This window comes from Aphis gossypii, chromosome X (assembly GCF_020184175.1).
Source record: "Aphis gossypii isolate Hap1 chromosome X, ASM2018417v2, whole genome shotgun sequence".
Classification (NCBI taxonomy): Eukaryota; Metazoa; Arthropoda; class Insecta; order Hemiptera; family Aphididae; genus Aphis; species Aphis gossypii.
This window is the reverse complement of record NC_065533.1, coordinates 54088922-54109041: the sequence shown is the minus strand read 5'-3', so window position 1 is coordinate 54109041 and position 20120 is coordinate 54088922. Positions and strand designations below refer to the sequence as shown.

The window sequence follows — 20120 nt, the reverse complement described above, 5'->3', positions numbered from 1 at the left end:
TTAACACATACACACACAATTTATACAAGTCGGTCGGTGTGTGTATATAAGCAGGTGCGTCAGAAATGCATTACGCAACCAGGTGCTCGGCCTATTATTGTCCGTACCTAACGCAAACACTAAATAGTATATAATATAATTATAATTTATAATATTATATGTAGGTGTGTATGTCTGTTAAATAAGACTTAAGAGCATCACTAGTCGTTTTTGAACTCATATTTTCAATATAACTGTTATTTTAGTGATAATAATTATTTATATATAAAAATTTAACATGTTGATTAATACAATTTCAAATTCTTACTTCTTGGATACGAATTCATTGCCAACACTGCAGAAAACATTTTCATAATTTCATTCATCCTTATCATACAATTCATAAAGTCTACTTTTACGACACATTGACTGCTTTAAGCCTACATTATAAAAAAAATGTATATTGTTTAATTTGTATTCTTTATAACTCTTATTATATGAAATACTATTTATCAGCCGATCATAATCTGGAGACGGGTTGTCCGGTGATCGTAAAAAGTATCTGTCCATAATTGCACTAAATTGTTCGTCTTTGTCGGCAGTGTTTTCATTTACCAGGTTATTGCTATCATTTCGTAGATACAAAGGGTCAATATCTTTTATCGTGTTTGGAATTTCATTATTTATTTCTTGAATCGGGTTAGCATCGAATGCCATTTGTACCACAGTATACTTGAAATCGTCCCAAAACCTTAAATATATTTTATCAATTATTGAACTATGTAATCACACTGATGCAACTAAACTAGCCTATTGGCGCAAATTAGAGGAATTGGAAAGCTTAATCCTCACCCAAAAAATGTCAACACATACGATTAAAAAAAAAATGTATACATATACATATAGGTGTAAAATATAAAGATTTTTATATTTTTTAATTAATGATTGTTTATTATGTTTACAGTGTATTTTATATTAATTTTTTTGAAATTCTTAATGTATCTTTACAATTTTTAGTGTGATTTTACTGCATTTTTAGAGATTTTAAGGTTTTTTAATGTATTATATCTACAGCCTTAAATTACCGTACGTAACTCTTATCATCGATTATTTGTAAGAATAATGTTTGTACAAATCGTGTGTGATTATAATTTATGATGTTAGTGATTTAAAAAATGTAAGACGCTATAGCCTGCAAGATTCTGAAAATATTAATAAGTAATAGCAATAATAATGTAGTGTATTTCGTATCAAAATAGGACGGAGATGTATGTATAATAAATATATTAGTATAATTGTTATAGTTAATACTAATATAATTTATTTTATTTGTATAAATTGTTTAATAAAGTACCTACATTTAGAAAATATGTTTAGGATTCTTAAGAATATACAATTTAAACAAGGGAAGAGGCGTAAGGTTTGATTTATCACAATTTAGCAGCCTTCTTAAATTTAACAGCCGATTTTCGACAATCGGTCCATCTCTAAATGTATAACGCATTTACACATATACATGTACAGTATGTACACGATGAAGCTGTTTATACGAACATTTCATGTAACGTGTTCGCGATGCTAGCAGCTATTTGTAAAGCAGTCATGGGCTTATGGTTTGCTTCAGATGTCGAGTCCTTCACAATTTTCGACGAGTGTTTCGTCTTGTTCTTGGCCGTCGTCACGTAACTCGAACACTGTGTACTATTCGGAAGTGGTATCAAATAATCTCCAGCATTTTCTAGAGCAACAATGATGTCCGAGCGTAGTTTTTCGAACAACATTACTTTACTCAATTTTTCGGCTAGATGTAAAAGTAATTGTTATCATATTATCTATTTTATGTGATTTGTATCGTTCAATGTCAAGTCCACTCAAATCCAAAAAGAATTTTATCTTTCGACATTGGAAAATCAAGCGCCTAGCACCTAGCATTACTACATCTACATTAAGGGAAAACGATCTGCAATAATATATTTTTAAATTTAAAAATAGTAATAATTTTATTAGTGATTGTTATTATCGACAATGGAGCGGAGGCTGCTTCGACTGAACATCGACGAAGAATAAAAAAAAACTATAAGTGATACTATCTATACTCAATGGTAATACCTATACCTACTATATATTGATACAATAATATCCAACATTAATTGAATTGGATGTAACTTGTGAGCTGTGATACAATTTATAGTTTTAAGATAAATTATTAGTCACAGAACAAATCTTAAAACTTATAAAAGAGAAGTAATCAACAGGCAACGATTAAATTAATTAATTGGATACAAATTGAATACACAATAATAATGTTATGTCATGTGATAAATACCTATAATTAACACAATATAGATGTTTAATTGTTTAGGTATGGAGTTTAAGATGGCTTTAAGATTAACTTTCATACTTCAGCATCGCCAAGAACTATTTATTTATGACCGTTAAGAATAGGTGGGCATTTGTGTACGTATTATATTTAATAATAGACATTTATTATTAATTATTAATAGTCCATAATATTATTTAATATTTGTCATACTTATTACTAAAGATATATAATGGATAACCCAACGCACAATGACAACTCCTTGTTGAACACTAAAACGTGAATGCTGTAGGTTTCTAACGATTTTGGATAACATGTCGGCCAGCCAAAAGTGTGTTAAATTCTCTTCAATATCATCAAGTTTTAATGTAGACGAAACTGATCTTTTGCGTAATTTTGAACATTAAAATTTATATAGGAATACGTTATTATTAATATTTTATTTTATAATATTATTTTATCGTTAAATATTAAATAGCTACTCATCACTGTATGCATGCATTGCAGCGGTGCCTTACATGGAGTTTATCAAATTATGAGTACATTAATTATAAGGTAAGTACTCACGTAACGCACTCTTGTGGTTTCATATTTAGTAGTTGAAGCTTAAACAAGTTTTCAATTTGTCTAGAAGTAAAAGTTATTTGTTTATCGAACTTAATAAATGTCTTACAAAGTACGGAACTTCGATCAATAGTGATAATTGATTCAGACATTCTTAACACAATTTAATCATTAAGTATATTCGTACAACTATTATCACAGACAATATTTATTTATTTATTTTGTCACCATGGTTAATAATTATACGTTTCGTAAAATTACCTACTCTTTATATTATATAGTACATACTACATACTACATGTATTAAATTATTTAAAATTGTTATAGCACTTATTTCTTTTAAAAAAAGTATTAACGGTTTTGGATATATCTTTTTTTTTATATATACAGGTTTATTACCTCTACCTGCAACGAGTAATTTGAAATCACAACAAAACAAATCATATTTTTTTCTATATTCTATTATTAAATTATTTTTAAGCTCTTTACTGATTTTAATAACAGCTTATAAATTTATATTTTTAATACCATATCCGAATAAAAATATTTTCTTGAGATTCTTAATGCGTATATATAGAAGTTTTGAACGAGTAGTTTAGTTATAAGTTAATAAAAAAGTTATGCATATATGTAAATATAAGTAAATATTTAAAATTTAAAATTTTGTGGCTATACATACACCACACTTATCTAAAGCTAACTATATCTTGTAATTTATAAACGAATATTTTTTCTTTCTATGATAAAAATGTGATTTTTATAATGTATAAATTTGTTTCGTGTGATTCTAATTATCAATTAGTTAAAAATACTTTGTTTCTTTTGTTTTTTTTTTGTTTTTTATTAACTGGACATTTTAACTGTTTTATAGTTGCACTTTTTTAAGCTTTAATATAAAAATTTCAATATTTAATTTCAAGTATAAAAAATAATACAAAAATTATTTATTATTATTTTATACTTCTCATCTTCAGCTGTAGACAGTAGACATATACCAGTACACCACTATCCATCTTTACTGTTCAATACTTACATAAGTTCAAGTATTAATTAAATTGTATATTTAAATGAAAAAAAAGCAATTTTAATTTAAAAAAAATATATTAACTTTACGGACACTGCAGGACGTAAGTACTACACTATATTAACTTTTAGACTGTCCTCATAGCGTTTATTATTATTATTTTTAATACAAAATAAAATGTTAAAAATATTTAGACTTATTTTCCATGGTTTATTATTTTTAATAATGCTAATTTTAATGCAATTTCATAAATCTGAAGTTCTTAAATCGTATTTTGACAATGAACATTTTAAATTTGTTTTGTCATAGGATTCTTTTTACCTATTTTAAATTACAAGGCTTCAACTACATAGGTTACTATTTTATTATAACCTAGGATTTTAATAAATTATATGGTCACAAAATCTAAATCCTACTTAATTATTTAACCACACGTGTTAAATTTGATTTTTATGTATTCAAAGACCCAGAACAATATATTATTTTGAAATATAATATTAAAAAATCGGGTAAGTGGGTACCGCTCTGCTGTACATTAGATGCCGAGTGGATCACTATTATATATTATAGGAGTGTTAAATTTGAATTTAGGCATCATATGTATAACACTATAGGTATCATTGTATACGAAAAACGATTCTGAACGAAGATGATTTGTCAGCTTAGAATATAATTTCCAGTAGGTGGTGAAAAATGTGGTTTATGTTTTAATGGCCTGAATACACCAAAATTTAAATTCTTTTATAATTATTATAAGCTAAACTTATGAAAAATCTTGTGTTCAATTTTCAACTCTTAGCTACTTATGCAAAATTTTTTATGAATTATACCTACAAAATAATTTACAAATATTCATGATTTTGACGAATTTTTGTCAATATTTGAACTTCAAATGCTAATAAAAAAAATTGTGCCTATGACCTATGTATTCTTATAATTTTTAAATTACTAAAAGAGTAACTTATGAGAAACTTTGTATTAAATTTTCAAGTATTTTTATAGGGCCAAAAAAATGTCATTGACACTTTAAAAAATATTTTCAGAAAAATTGAAAATTTCAGTTGTCTATAAATAGCTCAAAAAAATTCAAAATATTTTGAAAATTAAATCATGTAAAGAAAATGCTAATCTAAGTAACTGATAAAATTTTCAAGTATCTACGACTTATAATTTTTGAATAATAACAAATATTTAAAATCGTTTGAGGATAAATCGTTATCGTTACGCGATTTCGTAAAAATTTAAAATTCAAACGCACTTAAAACATTTCTTATAATGATGCTTCGAGTTTTCTCTATAGATACTTGAAGGAATACTTATGGAAAACTTAGTGTTGTATTTTCAATTCTTAGTTATTACACAAATATTTTTATGATTTTTCAACTTCAAAATTATTTGCAAATTTTCGCGTTTTCGACAGATTTCGTAAAAATTTGAACTATAAACGCTTATATAAAAAAATTGTGACTAACGATTTTTAATTTTTTTAGCTACAATAAGAACAACTCATAAGGAACTTTGTATTAAATTTTCAAGTATTTTTGGTCATCCAACATTTTTTTACCGACACTTCATAAAAAATCCACTTAAAAATCGAAAATTTCAGTGGTCTATAAATAACTCAAAAAAGTCAGCATTTTTTTGAAAATTTAACTGTATATAGATGACACTAACATAAACATTTGGTGAAAATTTCAAGTATTTACACTTTACAGTGATTAGTTTTTGAATTACAACCATATATAAAAATCGATTTAGTCGAAAACTGGTTTTGCGTAAAAATTCCCGTTTTTCCGTCATTTTTTTTTTGTTTTTCTAGATTTACTTGAAAACTGTTGGAAAATGTTTACTTTTTACCTCTATGATGCACCAAGGGTATTCACTTTTCCATCGGAAACCACCCCCAAAGTTTGAAATTGAAGCATTATTTCGACTAGTTATGCTGTACACAGACACAAAAACAAAAAAAAAAACACACATCATTGTAAAATCAAAACATTCATCACTTCGTTCAGAATCTAAAATGTATGTTGTCATTAATTAAAATTAAAAAAATTAAAAATAATTACAAAAAATTCTAAAATATTTTTCAGTAAAATTAGTGATTGGGCATATTTAATTGAGTCACTTTGTATTTTTATATCAAATATAATGTGCTTGAGGCATCATATTTTTGTGCAATTGTTTTACTTAATATTGTGTAATTTTGATAAAATGTGATCAATTTAAATAATATATGTATATATTTGATACAATATAACAATTACAATCTATAAAATAGGATGATAACTAGACTTTACTAATGTCAAGTTTTATATTTAACCTCAATTATTACTAATTTAAAAACTTCTATGAATATTGGTTGACGATAATAATTTAATTTATTTAAAATTTTAATAGTATAAACTGTAGGTCTGTAACCGATATAATAGTTATCAATTTATCTTCATATAATTAATTATTATTTATTGTTATATTGTTCATTTAGTTATTTTAAATTCTAAACGGAGCGATGAATGTATTTATTTTACAACGATCTACGAGTATGTGTGTTTTAATGCATAGGCAGGCATAAATATGCGTTTGAAATTCAAAGTTTGACAAAATTACATATTTAAACGACGAATATAATGATGTTAATTATTTTGTTATATCTGATTTAAATACATAGTGTTACCCATACGCTTGCTTTTTTTTTATTTTATTCTAGACTTTTACTAACCATTTAGGAATTTATTTCAAATTACAAACTTAAATAAGGTCTATTACTAAATATTTTAACTATGCATAGGTACGTGTATTGAATATTTTACAGCTAATTTTACGTATAACAAATTAAAAAAGTACACTTTCGTACTTTCACAGTCAACTCACAGTGTTATATTTATATGAAAACTTCTAGTTGTTAGTAAACATATACGTAACTTTTTTACTGTGTAAAATCTTTCATACATAATTTTTATTCAGCTATATAGGAAGTAACACAATATATATTTTTTATTCACCAACTAGGTATCTTGTAGGAACTTATATATTCGCTCTAAAATATGTATCAGCGCAGTAATATTTCGATTATCGATGATGTATCGGTATATATCGCCATATCGGAACCGAAAATCATTATTTGAAACGCATAATATAATAATGATTCATTATTTGTTTGAGGTACCTAATGTTTTTTTTTAAATCTCAAAAAATTTTTTTAATTAATTATCGTGGCTCACGTCACGTATAGCACAATGTTCGACAATCAGTAATTTAACTGCAGCAAAGACTTTCGTATGTATCTATTCTATACTTACATATTGCATAATATATAATACTTAGGTAGGTATAGGTATATATTGTATATAAATAAGTACGACGAGTTGAGTTATTTTTTGGTATAGTCAGTGGCCAGAAATATATTGTGTATAGTAGAGATGAGGCTATGCTATGAGAATCTAAAGTATGCGGTGGACGTGCCACCGCAAATGCTAAATAGAAAGGATGTTTCAACTTTTGATAAAGGTGAATTTTATTTTTAGTATCGTTTTCAATAACAGGTTGAAAATGTTGTCCATTAATATTTATTTTACAAAACACTTTTCGTTAGAATGTTTTGAATCTTTACTGTCCACTATCCACGGTCCACAATAGGTATATCATATTTAACACCACGTAAATATTGTGGAATCGTAATCTGTTGTTAAAAATTAATTTTTATTTCTTAATAAATTAACTGTACAAAACACTTTTTAAATAAAATTTGTTTTTTTAATTGACACAAATGCTCACAAAAATCACAATGCTCCGATTTTTAATAGTATACCTATAGATATTTTATACACATGACCAATTATTTAAAATATATCAATTTTTATATAGCTTTTAAAAATTGATCAGTAACGGATAACAAAAATATAACTAACACAAGTTATAAGTTGTAACAAAGTACCGTGTACGTTGGATTTGGTTATACATTATAATTTACCCTTAATTTTTCAATTATTTATATTTAATGTATTTATATGATGCTTGAAAGGAAGGTGGATAGGTAAATAAAATTTGCATACTGCTTTAGAACTGACAATTTTTTCATAAATAGCCATCTTCAATTCATAATTTTTAAAGCTTAAAATTCAAAACATTTATGTCTATGTTTTATAAGTTATGAGTATCATTTTATATGTTAAATAAAATCACTGTGTTATAAATACTTAGTGTTAGTGCCTATTTAGTTTGTTGCACTAGCAAATTTAGTAGTGGATAGTATTATCTATTAATAATAATTCAATATATATTTCGTTAGATGAAATATAATTGTGAACGAGTGAAAAATAAAACTAATAGGTAGACTAAAATATATTCTATAGAGTGTAGACTAAAGAGCCTATTTGGTTGCCAGATAAGTAAAACTCAAAAGTACACAATTTTAAACAATAACCGCAACATGGTTATTTTTATTTATTATTTGATCATACATCTCTAAGTAGGTAGGTATGTTAATTTATTCCTATATATAATTATCAAGTTTAGTCATACATACGATATTGTATAATATACAGCCATAAATAAGATAGGTACCAATAATTTTTATACATATAAATACGATTACACTATTAAGTTAGAATAATTTTTTTCTATATTTTTATCAATATTTAGTTTTTAAACGAATAAACAATAGCAAAATACAGTAAACAAATAAAATAACTTTAATTATATAAACAACTGTAATATAACATTTCCGAAGAATTCATAGGATAAACTATGAAAGTAAATCAATTAAATAGCAATTAAATACTACATACATTAGTAAAATGTACTCCTACTTTTAACTATGGACATATTATCGTCTACAATACTAATCAACAAATGTAAACTAAAATAATTTAAATCATAATTTTGCTCGATTCAATAACAATTTATACTTCTAATAACCAGGTAATCAAATGTTTACAATTTAGATCAAAATAATCACAGCGTTAATTTACTTAAATGTCTAACTTATATTAGCATATAACCATAGTATTATAATAATAATCGTATAATGAATTTAGCAAAATAAGGATTGAAAAAAAAAACAGAATTATATAGAAGCTTGCATATAATATTATTATTGACCAAAATAAGTATACCTAATCAGACAGTCACTTGGAAGTAAAAATATTTTTGCACAGTAGTAAACATAAAAACAAAATGTATATGATGGCACTTGACACACCATTCGTTTTAGGTCTAAGGAAATGCAAGATTAAACACTCGATATGTTCAATAATAATAATAATGTAAACTTTACTATGATAGATAAATATAGATGATAGATTAATGATGGAAATCGGGAAGAACGGTATTAAGAACACATAGTTGTATTGTAATTTATAATAATTAAAAAAAAAAATAATAAGGATCCGTGATATGATCATCTCTATTTAGGTTTTAACTTTTATGTATATTATGTAATATAATGCAATAATAATAATAATAATAATAATATCATAACAATAAAGAATAGATGAATTACTTAACAGTTATAAAATATACATTATAATGCTAGATATTATTAACCAAAATATAAGTACACCTAAAAAGGACAGTCATCTGGAGGTATCAAATTTTGCACAGTAGTAAACATAAAAACAAAATATCTTTTAACGGAATTTGACACATCATTCGTTTGAGATCTAAGAAAATACAAGATTAAACGCTCGATATGTTCAATAATAATAATAATATAAGCTATGGTAAATAAATATAGACTATAGATCAATGTTGGGAATCGAGAAGAACGGTATTAAGAACACATTGTTGTATTGTAATTTATAATAATTTTTAAAAAAAAAAGGTTCCGCGATATGATCGTCCCTATTTAGGTTTTTACTTTTATGTATGTTATGTAATATAATGTAATAATAATAATAATAATAATAATAATAATATCATAACAATAAAGAATAGATGAATTACTTAACAGTTATAAAATATACATTATAATGCTAGATATTATTAACCAAAATATAAGTACACCTAAAAAGGACAGTCATCTGGAGGTATCAAATTTTGCACAGTAGTAAACATAAAAACAAAATATCTTTTAACGGAATTTGACACATCATTCGTTTGAGATCTAAGAAAATACAAGATTAAACGCTCGATATGTTCAATAATAATAATAATATAAGCTATGGTAAATAAATATAGACTATAGATCAATGTTGGGAATCGAGAAGAACGGTATTAAGAACACATTGTTGTATTGTAATTTATAATAATTTTTAAAAAAAAAAGGTTCCGCGATATGATCGTCCCTATTTAGGTTTTTACTTTTATGTATGTTATGTAATATAATGTAATAATAATAATAATAATAATAATAATAATATCATAACAATAAAGAATGGATGAATTACTTAAGTACTTAACAGTTATAAAATATACATTGAAAAGCTAGATATTTGAGTTTTCGTCAAATAGTTATTCTAAGTAATTTGAAAACATTCAATAGTTTTGTTGATATAGTAAGATGTTAGTAATAATAGCATCGCAGAAAGCGTAATTTGTAACACAGTATTAGGCTTATTATTTTTTCCTGAATTACACCCGTCGAAATCACAGGTGAGAATACAACCGTCCATGGTATGATCTTGGTATTTGAATTTACCGCACTGAGAGTCCATAGTTTTCATGGCACATTGTCTGATGACCATAATTTCATGGGTTAACACTGAAATATAAGTATGAGTTATTATTCACAATAACCAATAATCAACTGTATAACATACAGGATATTTTAAAAACCTATAGGAATGCAAAGACGACAGAAATTCGATAAATTTTCAAATTGTTCAACTAATTTTTTTTCAATAATACTAATATTATAATAATAATAATAATAATATTAAATAATGATAAAATAAACATACTTAAAACATTCATTAAAATCATTATTATTAAGAAAAATTAAGATGGCACCTCGATTTATGTATAAGTATTTTTATCTATCGCAGTGAAAATATTTAAAGGAAATTCAAAAATATTTAACAACAGCTTACGTACGATTTGTATATACTAATTATCCTTTTATAAAAATAATGTATTTAGGTATTTTATTATTGATAACTTTCTATAGGAAAAATTATTAAATCATGCTTTAATTTAAAGGAAAATAAAGCTTTATTCACACTTTAGATTTTTATTTAAAAAGTAATTTCTTGTTATACTAAATAATATACGTACTTAGATAAAATATAAGTAGGTACTTTTATTACAGTTTTTTGTAGTAGCCAGTAGTTATTTACACACCTCTTAATTAATTGGAAATAATATAATTTTGTAATTATTTATAAGAATTACCATAACTTAATAATCTTAAAGATATTCGTATAAGTAATTATATTAAATGTATAACACTGTTTTAAACTATGATAAAGCATAAATACCTAATATGATATTCTAGCTTAACTTGTACTAGGTATATAAATTTACAATTGACTATCAAAACTTCTGACTATATTTCATAGTTGTAAATAAAACATTATGCCATTTATACAGAGAAACTTCATGTATTGTGTCTATTTACTGTAAAATAATTTCATAGGTGTTCTTAAATAATAAAAAGTTTTAATCTGACAAAAACACAATCAACAAAATATAATACTTAAATTTTACTGAAGCAATTAATTTATTTATTTGTAAAATCAAAAACATTTTTACAAATATTTTGGTATAAATTACTTTTTACTTTTTAATTTATATGATATTACAAAATATATGTTTCTTTATTTGAAAAAAAAAATGATTGTTTCGTATTAAACGTATGCCTTATTGCCTTTTATAATATACCTAGGTTAGTAGGTTCTTTTGTAACATAATATATGTTTCGATTTATCATGAAATTATTTTATAGTTTAATATCAAAATATTTTAATAAAATACATTATGCATATTATACACATATACATTACATACATATATATTATATGCGCGCACGTACGTGTGTGTATGTCTGTATATAATATATATAGCCAAGTAATTAAAAAGTTTCTACATATAATAAGATTTTTAAATAATTAATTATCTATTGTTGTTAAAATAATAAAACTGTTATGATATTTTTAATTTTTGATAAATTAATAAGAAATATTAGTGTTCAGAGTAAACTACAGTATAAGTATTTATAATATTTATATTGTATAGTTGTATACATAATTTGATCCAATACTACCATAAAGAGTAAAGACGAAATTTGATGTATTAATTTAAGTCTAATACATTTAGTATCATCTAAAAATAGATTTGTGTTTCACTTACCATTATTTCCAATGATTTTAGTACAAAAATTTGCTGGAAACATTCCTACATGACCTCTTTTTGGAACCATGCACTTTTCTATGTAAGTGGACATTGCAGGGTTAAACGGGTCTTCACAATTTGCATTACTTCCATTCAAAGACGAACATTTAAAGCAATTTATACACGATGTGCCTAAAACAAATAAAATATGTTTGTTTAATAAAACTTAATGGGCTTTCTTATTATAGTAATAAATAACAATTTAGTCGTTGAAACTTTGAAAGTAGAAATTCTATTACGAAAAATGTATAAATTATTTTTATGAGAAATCGAAAAATAAAACAATGATTATATGATACAGTAAATAATTTTGTCATATTTACCTTGTAAAATACTCATTAAAACTATTGAGATATCTAACAAGTATATGATCATTCCTTAAAGAATTTGCCTTTGAAGGACAATACCACAATCTGAAAAAAAATATAATATTTTTTGTTAAATACTTAAATATTTTTGTTTTGATATATATGTATACAACATATATATTCATTTATTTAAATTTGTATACAGTTTATTTAAATGATAAATAATTAACAACTTTCAAACGTTTACTTATAACATTTAATGTTATTTACAAAGTCAAGTCCCACTCCCACAAATTATAAATATCTGAAATTACTGAAGTATTTGAGTAAAAAAAATAAATATTTATTTTAATCACATGGTTAAAATATGTATAATTATTATCATATTATATTTTAAAGGTAAAAAAAATTAATATCTTCTTATTATTAAATTTCTAATTTCACAATGTTTATTTTTAAGTTAATAAATGGGCGTGAATTATAAAAATTAAAAAATCTCCTGGGGGATTAATAATTAATACCAGATTTATAAATTATATTATGGTTTAACGTCATCGCGATCATCTTAAATTAATCCAATATTTGCATTCTACTAAATAAATATAATCATATATTTATACGAAACAAAGAATATAACTGTTCAACTCAAAACTTTTGATTAACTTAGTTGTTTAAAAAAAAAAAAAAATCAATCTTTTGGGAATACTATAATCCAATATTTCAAGTATAATTAATATTGAATGTTACATTAATATTCTATAGTCTGTTTAACTGTTTTCGAGAGTGCTAATTAATTTCTAAGGTGAGATTACAATTGATAGAAGGTATACCTACCAAGATAATATTTTCTAAATACCAGCAGTTCAACCAACCATACATACTAAATGTGTTTTATTAATATGAAACGTAGGTATTTAGATTTTTAGATAAGTAGGTATACACTATACATATTAGATACACCTAAGCAATTCCGACGTTCAGCTTTAATATTAAATACAACTCTATAATGTTTAAATAATTTATTGATAGTTGATAAACTCATTTTAACGAAAAACAAAATGAATTGGTTTTATTATTATTATTTTAATATTATATGTAAAAAAACACTACTTATATGTATAACGCATTACTATACTGCATCAATTATTTACATAATGTTAGGTAGGAATACATAAAGCAACCTACACATAAACAAAATAGTGTTCATATCATATTGATAAAATATATGGACGCCAGAATAGACAATAAAGTAATAATAAAAAAAATGGATGTATTAATGTCGTAATAATATGTAAATGTGAAAATAGTTTGAATAATCAATTTATATTTAAAACGTATAGGTGTCTAAAACCAAAATTAATAACTATTAATTGGCTAACTAGGTTTTCGCTTAATTTAAAAAAAACTCGATTTTAATTGATTTATTAATTAGAACGCTCCATAATGGAAAAAAATTTGAATTGTATTTTCTCGCTAATTGGGCACTCGTTGTTTAATTTATGGTATTGTTTAGTTTCTTATTTCATTTAAATAACTTTAATGTTTTTAAATAATAAACTAGCTACAATTCAGATTATAGTAATATAGCATATAATACAATATATATTATAATCAGATTAATTTCGAGCATTTAGGCTTAATAATAATTGTTAATATATACGAAGAAAGATTAATTAATATATTACACGTTTAATGCAGGTAAAATAATTAAAAATTACTGTGAACGATTTTTATTTATTATCAGAATGTCTGAATAAGTTGATACAATATGGATTTTACTTTTATCTCTAAGATAATATATATATATATATATATAATTATTAATTATACATACATATGTATAAAATATTATTCGTATCGAAGTAAATGTCAGTTTCATCGAAGACTGTTAAAAAAATGACTATTGTTTTCTTTTTCTTGTAGCTTTTTCCCCACGACGCATCGTACATAAGATATTAATTAACCGTGATACATAAATGAAATAAATCAACTGCTCTTAATGAAAATACGATAGTATAATATGTCTAAGTGTAATATTATTTTCTCAATATTTTGTTGTAGGTACGTATAAACGAAATGACTTAACCCAATGTCGACGATTTGAGCGGCACATTTAAGTATTTTAATTTAATTTTTCAAATGAAAAAATATATAATAATTGTATCGCGTATTTGATTATCTACTATGTAAGGTATATACACCATATTATACACACTCGGCAAATGATCAAAAATCGCGTGTCACGTATAACACTGTACAAATAGATACAAATTAAACTCCAAAATATTATAGTGTAACGCGTATACTCACAGTCGTTTATCGAATCACATAGATAACTGCAGTTTATTCACACTGCTTGCGACGCACGATATTTCGCGTTGTAGACGTTCCGCTGTAGGAAGCTGCGCGTGTTAACCGCGACGACGTAGTCGGCTTATTCGCGACAGTAAACGCGATAACATTTTCTCTTCGTCAAAACAATGGCAGTGAAACATCGGTGTATGTAAATGATTTGAGTATACATAATTCTTTAAAATAAAATAATAAAAATTACTACGCTAAAGCAATATTATCTACACACCCAAGAGGGTAGTCGGGTGCCGAACGTATAATAATCGAAGGGATGATGACGTAGGCGGCGCCCTAGCAACCGTTGCCAGGGATGGGATACTGGAGCAGTTGTCTCTGTTTACAGTATAAAAAGGAAGAAAAAAATATCCCATTAAACTGTTTACCGAGAACTGCTATATATAATAATATATATACGTATTCATATATACCTATATGTATGATGCATGTCATGTATATAATGGTCAGAGCTTTTATTATTTTTAATTATTTATATACGCGAGCGTATACCTATGCGGTGTGAGTGTAGTATGAATAAAAGAAAAAAAAAATGCTTTTATTACGACTTCAACGCGTATATAATGTGAGTCTGTGTATTGGAGAGATTTTAGTCTGTGAACCCGTGTATATATATGTGTGTGTGTGTGTTCTGTAGAGCGACGTGCGATCCAACGTGCGTGGCGGCAAACTGAATTATTCAATTATATATATATATTATATAATATATGTATAGAAAGGGCCGCGGTGGGCTGAGATTTCGGATTGATGCTCATAGCTGATGTTGTATGCAGATTTGATTTCTTTGAATAAAAAACAATTTTCGGTACCTATATATATATATATATATATATATACCTATTTTATAATAATATGCTTAAAACGTATTTTAATCGCGCCTATCGTCTGCATGTACGACTATATAATATGATGCGTTTCAAATAATATTTTTTAAATTATTCTGTGGAATTGAAAATTCAAATAAAATGTTTAGTGAATACGTCAAATGTGTTCACTGTCATTCCGTTATGTGATCGGTTTTGTCAAAAACCGCGATGTCACGTAAACATTTCTGTTTTCCTGCTTTATATATATATTATATTTCTGAATTATTAATAAAAGTACCTACTGGGAATACTAGTCAAATTTTGACTAAAGTACCAATTATATTAAATTCACCGCCAAAAACCAACCTCAATGTAAAAGATTGAAACTTTTTTACTGCATAAAAAATGTCGAGAGACTAAAAGGAAAAAATTGTAATATATTATTATAAAACCACTGGGAGCCTAATAGGTATCTTAATCAAAATGAAATGCTATAATATCATTATCGTAGTTTCGAAAATATATATCGTGAATCATACTTGTACTGTACAGGTAAGTTGTAAGTGTTAGAACAATATATTTATTAATTATTAGTTTATTGTGATTACAAAATACACATACACGATAATTGTAAAGGTAAATTTATTAATCGTTTAATGGTGTTTTTTATTTTTACTTTTTTGTGTCTTAAGTATTCTACTTTAGTAGCAATAAAAGTACATCAACTTAACTGTTAACTTTGAAGATAGTTTCTAGTGGAAAATTTAATCTTATTATAATTTATTAATTAAGGAGTTGTCAAAAGTTTAAACTTTCTAGTTCTTTTCAAACTATTGTTCAAACAAAAAAACGAGAATATTTACGTAAAATCAGCTTTTGACAAAATCGAAATTTATTTTTGTTATAAATCAAAAAATTAATAAAACTATAGAGATTTGACATTTTTCACTACTAATCGTTTTTCGTGTGCTATGAATTATTACCATTGAAATCAAATTTATTACATTCATTAAAATTACAGTGACCTACTCACTAGTGTAGGACGTAAGTACACTCATGTACAGGTTTTAGGAGTTAACACTAAAATATTCTTTTATATATGGCCCAATACATAATACTATGCACTAAAAATGAAAAAAATCGTTTAAAAATAATTAATGAAAAGGATCTGTTAGATATAAAAAAAAAATTTTCATTGAATATTTTAAATTTATAAATCGATAAATTAATATTATGTATCTACTATCTGGTTATTATTAAATAATTAATTAATGATTGAAAAATCTCTTATAATTTATCTACGTTTTGAATGTTCTTAAAAATTATATATATATGTATTTATTATAATAATATAGGTAAATATTTACTTAAAATGTGTTGTTTATCACATTTTTACCTTTGTGATTGCATTGAACTGTGAGATGTTTTTGAACGTTTTCAAACAGGAAAGCTCTCCTATTATCGGCTAGATTACACTATATGTCGAAAATGAACGTTCCGCGTTAACAGATCACACAATAATAAATTGAATTATTTTTCTTCACTTTCTGTTAACAAATATTGCTTATTCATAAGTACGCATATCCAACGTCGTTCAATACATATCAACTCTGAACTCAGATAAAACTATACATTGTTTTCGATCGTTTCAAATTGCTTTTATTGAGTAGGTATTTAATAATTATTTGACATATAGCTATACAAATAGTATTACCATACTCAAAAAAAATGTTTGTAATAACCGTTCAACATTTTAATTAATACATTTTGAACAATAGTCAATATTATCCATAAATTGTTAAAAACCGTTGAACATGCTTTAATATATAAAAAAAAAACTAAAATAAGTATGCAAAAACTTGGAAAATACAATTTTATACTTGAATTCTCCGTACTATAAAACGTATTTGTTTATGACTATCACTTTACTATGTTTTACTATATCTATGATGAATATGCAAACACTATAATTTCCGAACTCTGTAGTCAAATAGTATACTCGAAACCTACTACAACAGAGTAGTAATTTATTTTAGACGTCCCTATCTACATTCAAACAATTACTTAAGACTATAGTATTCATTTATTTTTCATACAATGTATGTAATTATATTTCTAGTTAAATTTTGTAATTAATTGTTAATTCAATTTATTGTAATATGAGTATTGAATACAAATACCTATACTTAGCTTTTTTCAGATAAAAATTATCGACTAACCAGCTAATCCAATTTCGAAATATAAAAATAAAATTGGAGAAATTACACTGATGTATAGTAAGTTTTAATTATCAAGTTTTCCTCGTCATTGAGTAGGCAATTGCAATAGTGAATGTATAGTGTATACCTAATATTTTAATTCAATGATAAGTTAATCGTTGCTTATAAAACATATTTTGAGTAAAGACTGTTTTTTAGCATTTTTTTTTAAAGATATTTTACAATTTATTTAATTTACTTTTAGTATTTCTTTATTCTTTTAGTAAATACACAATATGATATATTAAACTATATTTTTCTAAAAACATCGTATCTTTCATGACAAGATTAAACAATGTCGTCGTCATCGTATTATTGTTATTAATACTTATTATAGTCTATAGATGTGTAAAATATATGTTAATAGGTACCGAAGTATTTCAATAAATAAAATTCCTTTAACGACAACTTTTAATAAATCTATTATATCATATTATTAATTCCAGGAATAAAAATTAAAAATGTCATTAAATTTTAAGTTTAAAGATTAGAAAAAAAAGTAAGTTTGGTTATACATATTTCTGATATTTTAAAATGTCTGTAAGAATTTAAATGCATGAGAAATCTCATAATTAATTTTCAAGATTCTTAACTTAGATTAATAAAACATTATGTCTATATAAATTAGCAAAAAACTTAGGAAAATTTCAGATGTTACAATAATTTATTTAACCACGAAAGTCACTCTACTAGAGCTATTGAATATAAATTGTAATTGAATATTTAGTATTTAATTTTTTGACTTTTGAGTAATTACGGAAACGTTCAGCATATATTTCCAAGGATATTTTATGATGTATTTATATATTAGTATTATAATAATTCGACTAGTGATACACAAATACAGTATAATATAATCGGTTTAAAAAAGGTTTGTTGAAAAACAAATTACAAGTAAGTAGATACATATTTCTTATTAGTTATTAGTAAGTCTTACAATATTATATTATTATATCTAATAATATTATAGTTGTTATTAACTTATAAATTAATTCTGGTGTGAATAAGTCCGTGATATAAATAGATTAAAATTAATATTAATATTATTTGAATTGCTTTGTGTGTAAAAAATAATAATTTACGAAGTAACGGAAAGTTTTAAGTCACAACGAATAATATTTTTTTGGATTATTTTGAACAAAATAATAAAATTCGTTAATTTTCGTTTAGTATCGAAATTTGTCTACACTACGTAGAAATAGATATTGAAAAAAATAAATAAATTTATCAGCCATTCATTTTAAGTTATACTACTAATTATACTTCAATAATAAAAATATGATCATCGTATTCGTATAATTATAATTATAATTTATAACATTCATACCTATAGACTATAGTTGTAATAAATATAGATACTGAAATAATAAAGTAATAAAAGGATTGTCGTAAATATTTTCTATTGGAATTAAAAAAAAAAGTTTAATATACATTTTTCTTAAACGATTGACTTTTAAATGTTGAATACATAATATAATAATTAATAACGATTTTCCTCAGTTTTTGTTATTTTTTAATGTTCAACCCAATTTTCAATTTTCCATGAACTTATTCACATCGTTTCTCGGTACGTGGAAATTACGCGGAAAAATAAATTTAACTTATTATAATAATAATTGTAAAAATGTATTGTTAGCAGTATAAATGTATTATAAAATATCCTTTGTAACAACGTGGTCGGACAGACCGTATCCGCACAGAAACATTATTCATAGATACTAGATACACAATAATAAATAATTTATCATTGAATTCAAATGTAACACATCCACGAATCATCCATTACAATATTACTGCTACAGTGATTGAATGACCAACGACCAACTCAAAGACGATGAAATACATTCGACAATAATTGCTAATACTAGATATTATTAAGTTTGTAATTTTGTAAATTGTATTTTTGAATAATAAGGAGGCACACAAATACTACATTCAATTTTATCTATTGAAAGAATTTGAAACAAATAATTATTATTAGACAAAGGAGGTAAATTATTTAACAAATAACTATTTAAACAACTTTAAAAAAGCGGTTAAAAATTATTATGATAATTTAGTAAAAATATAGCGAAATATATAGATACTCTATTCCAATAATTTTTCTCAATTAGGTACCTATATTGATATATTCTTGTGTTGTTGTGTCATAAACTCATAGGT

The 20120-nt window shown here is 24.6% G+C and overlaps 2 protein-coding genes across 3 annotated transcripts; both read right to left on the bottom strand.

Annotated features, from left to right (window-relative positions):
- Window positions 1-234: 234 nt before the first annotated feature.
- LOC114127740 (uncharacterized) lies at window positions 235-3077 on the bottom strand. The gene is made up of 5 exons (XM_050207432.1): window positions 2867-3077; window positions 2513-2682; window positions 1534-1780; window positions 486-730; window positions 235-419 (listed from the first exon to the last, which is right to left on the bottom strand). Exons 1-5 carry the CDS (start codon window positions 3013-3015, stop codon window positions 358-360), a joined length of 873 nt encoding a protein of 290 aa, XP_050063389.1. The 5' UTR covers window positions 3016-3077; the 3' UTR covers window positions 235-357.
- Window positions 3078-8292: 5215 nt separating this feature from the next.
- On the bottom strand, window positions 8293-15150 carry LOC114127739 (uncharacterized). Of its 2 annotated transcripts, none has more exons than XM_027992058.2 (4): window positions 14837-15150; window positions 12542-12631; window positions 12177-12350; window positions 8293-10590 (listed from the first exon to the last, which is right to left on the bottom strand). In XM_027992058.2, the coding sequence occupies exons 2-4, from the start codon at window positions 12591-12593 to the stop codon at window positions 10346-10348; spliced, it is 471 nt and encodes a 156-aa protein (XP_027847859.1). In that variant the 5' UTR covers window positions 12594-12631; window positions 14837-15150; the 3' UTR covers window positions 8293-10345. The 2 variants fall into 2 exon arrangements, with proteins under 2 accessions (XP_027847859.1, XP_027847861.1); XM_027992060.2 differs by lacking the exon at window positions 14837-15150 and adding an exon at window positions 14361-14789.
- Window positions 15151-20120: the final 4970 nt, after the last annotated feature.

Coding starts and splice junctions, on each gene's coding strand:
- LOC114127740 (XM_050207432.1), bottom strand. CDS start 3,015: ATGTCTGAATCAATTATCACTATTGATCGAAGTTCCGTACTTTGTAAG. Junction 2,683..2,866: donor AAACCACAAGAGTGCGTTAC/GTGAGTACTTAC, acceptor ATTACGCAAAAG/ATCAGTTTCGTCTACATTAA. Junction 1,781..2,512: donor TTATATATCTTTAGTAATAA/GTATGACAAATA, acceptor TTTTACATCTAG/CCGAAAAATTGAGTAAAGTA.
- LOC114127739 (XM_027992058.2), bottom strand. CDS start 12,593: ATGATCATATACTTGTTAGATATCTCAATAGTTTTAATGAGTATTTTA. Junction 12,351..12,541: donor TTTAATGAGTATTTTACAAG/GTAAATATGACA, acceptor TATTTGTTTTAG/GCACATCGTGTATAAATTGC. Junction 10,591..12,176: donor TAAAATCATTGGAAATAATG/GTAAGTGAAACA, acceptor CTTATATTTCAG/TGTTAACCCATGAAATTATG.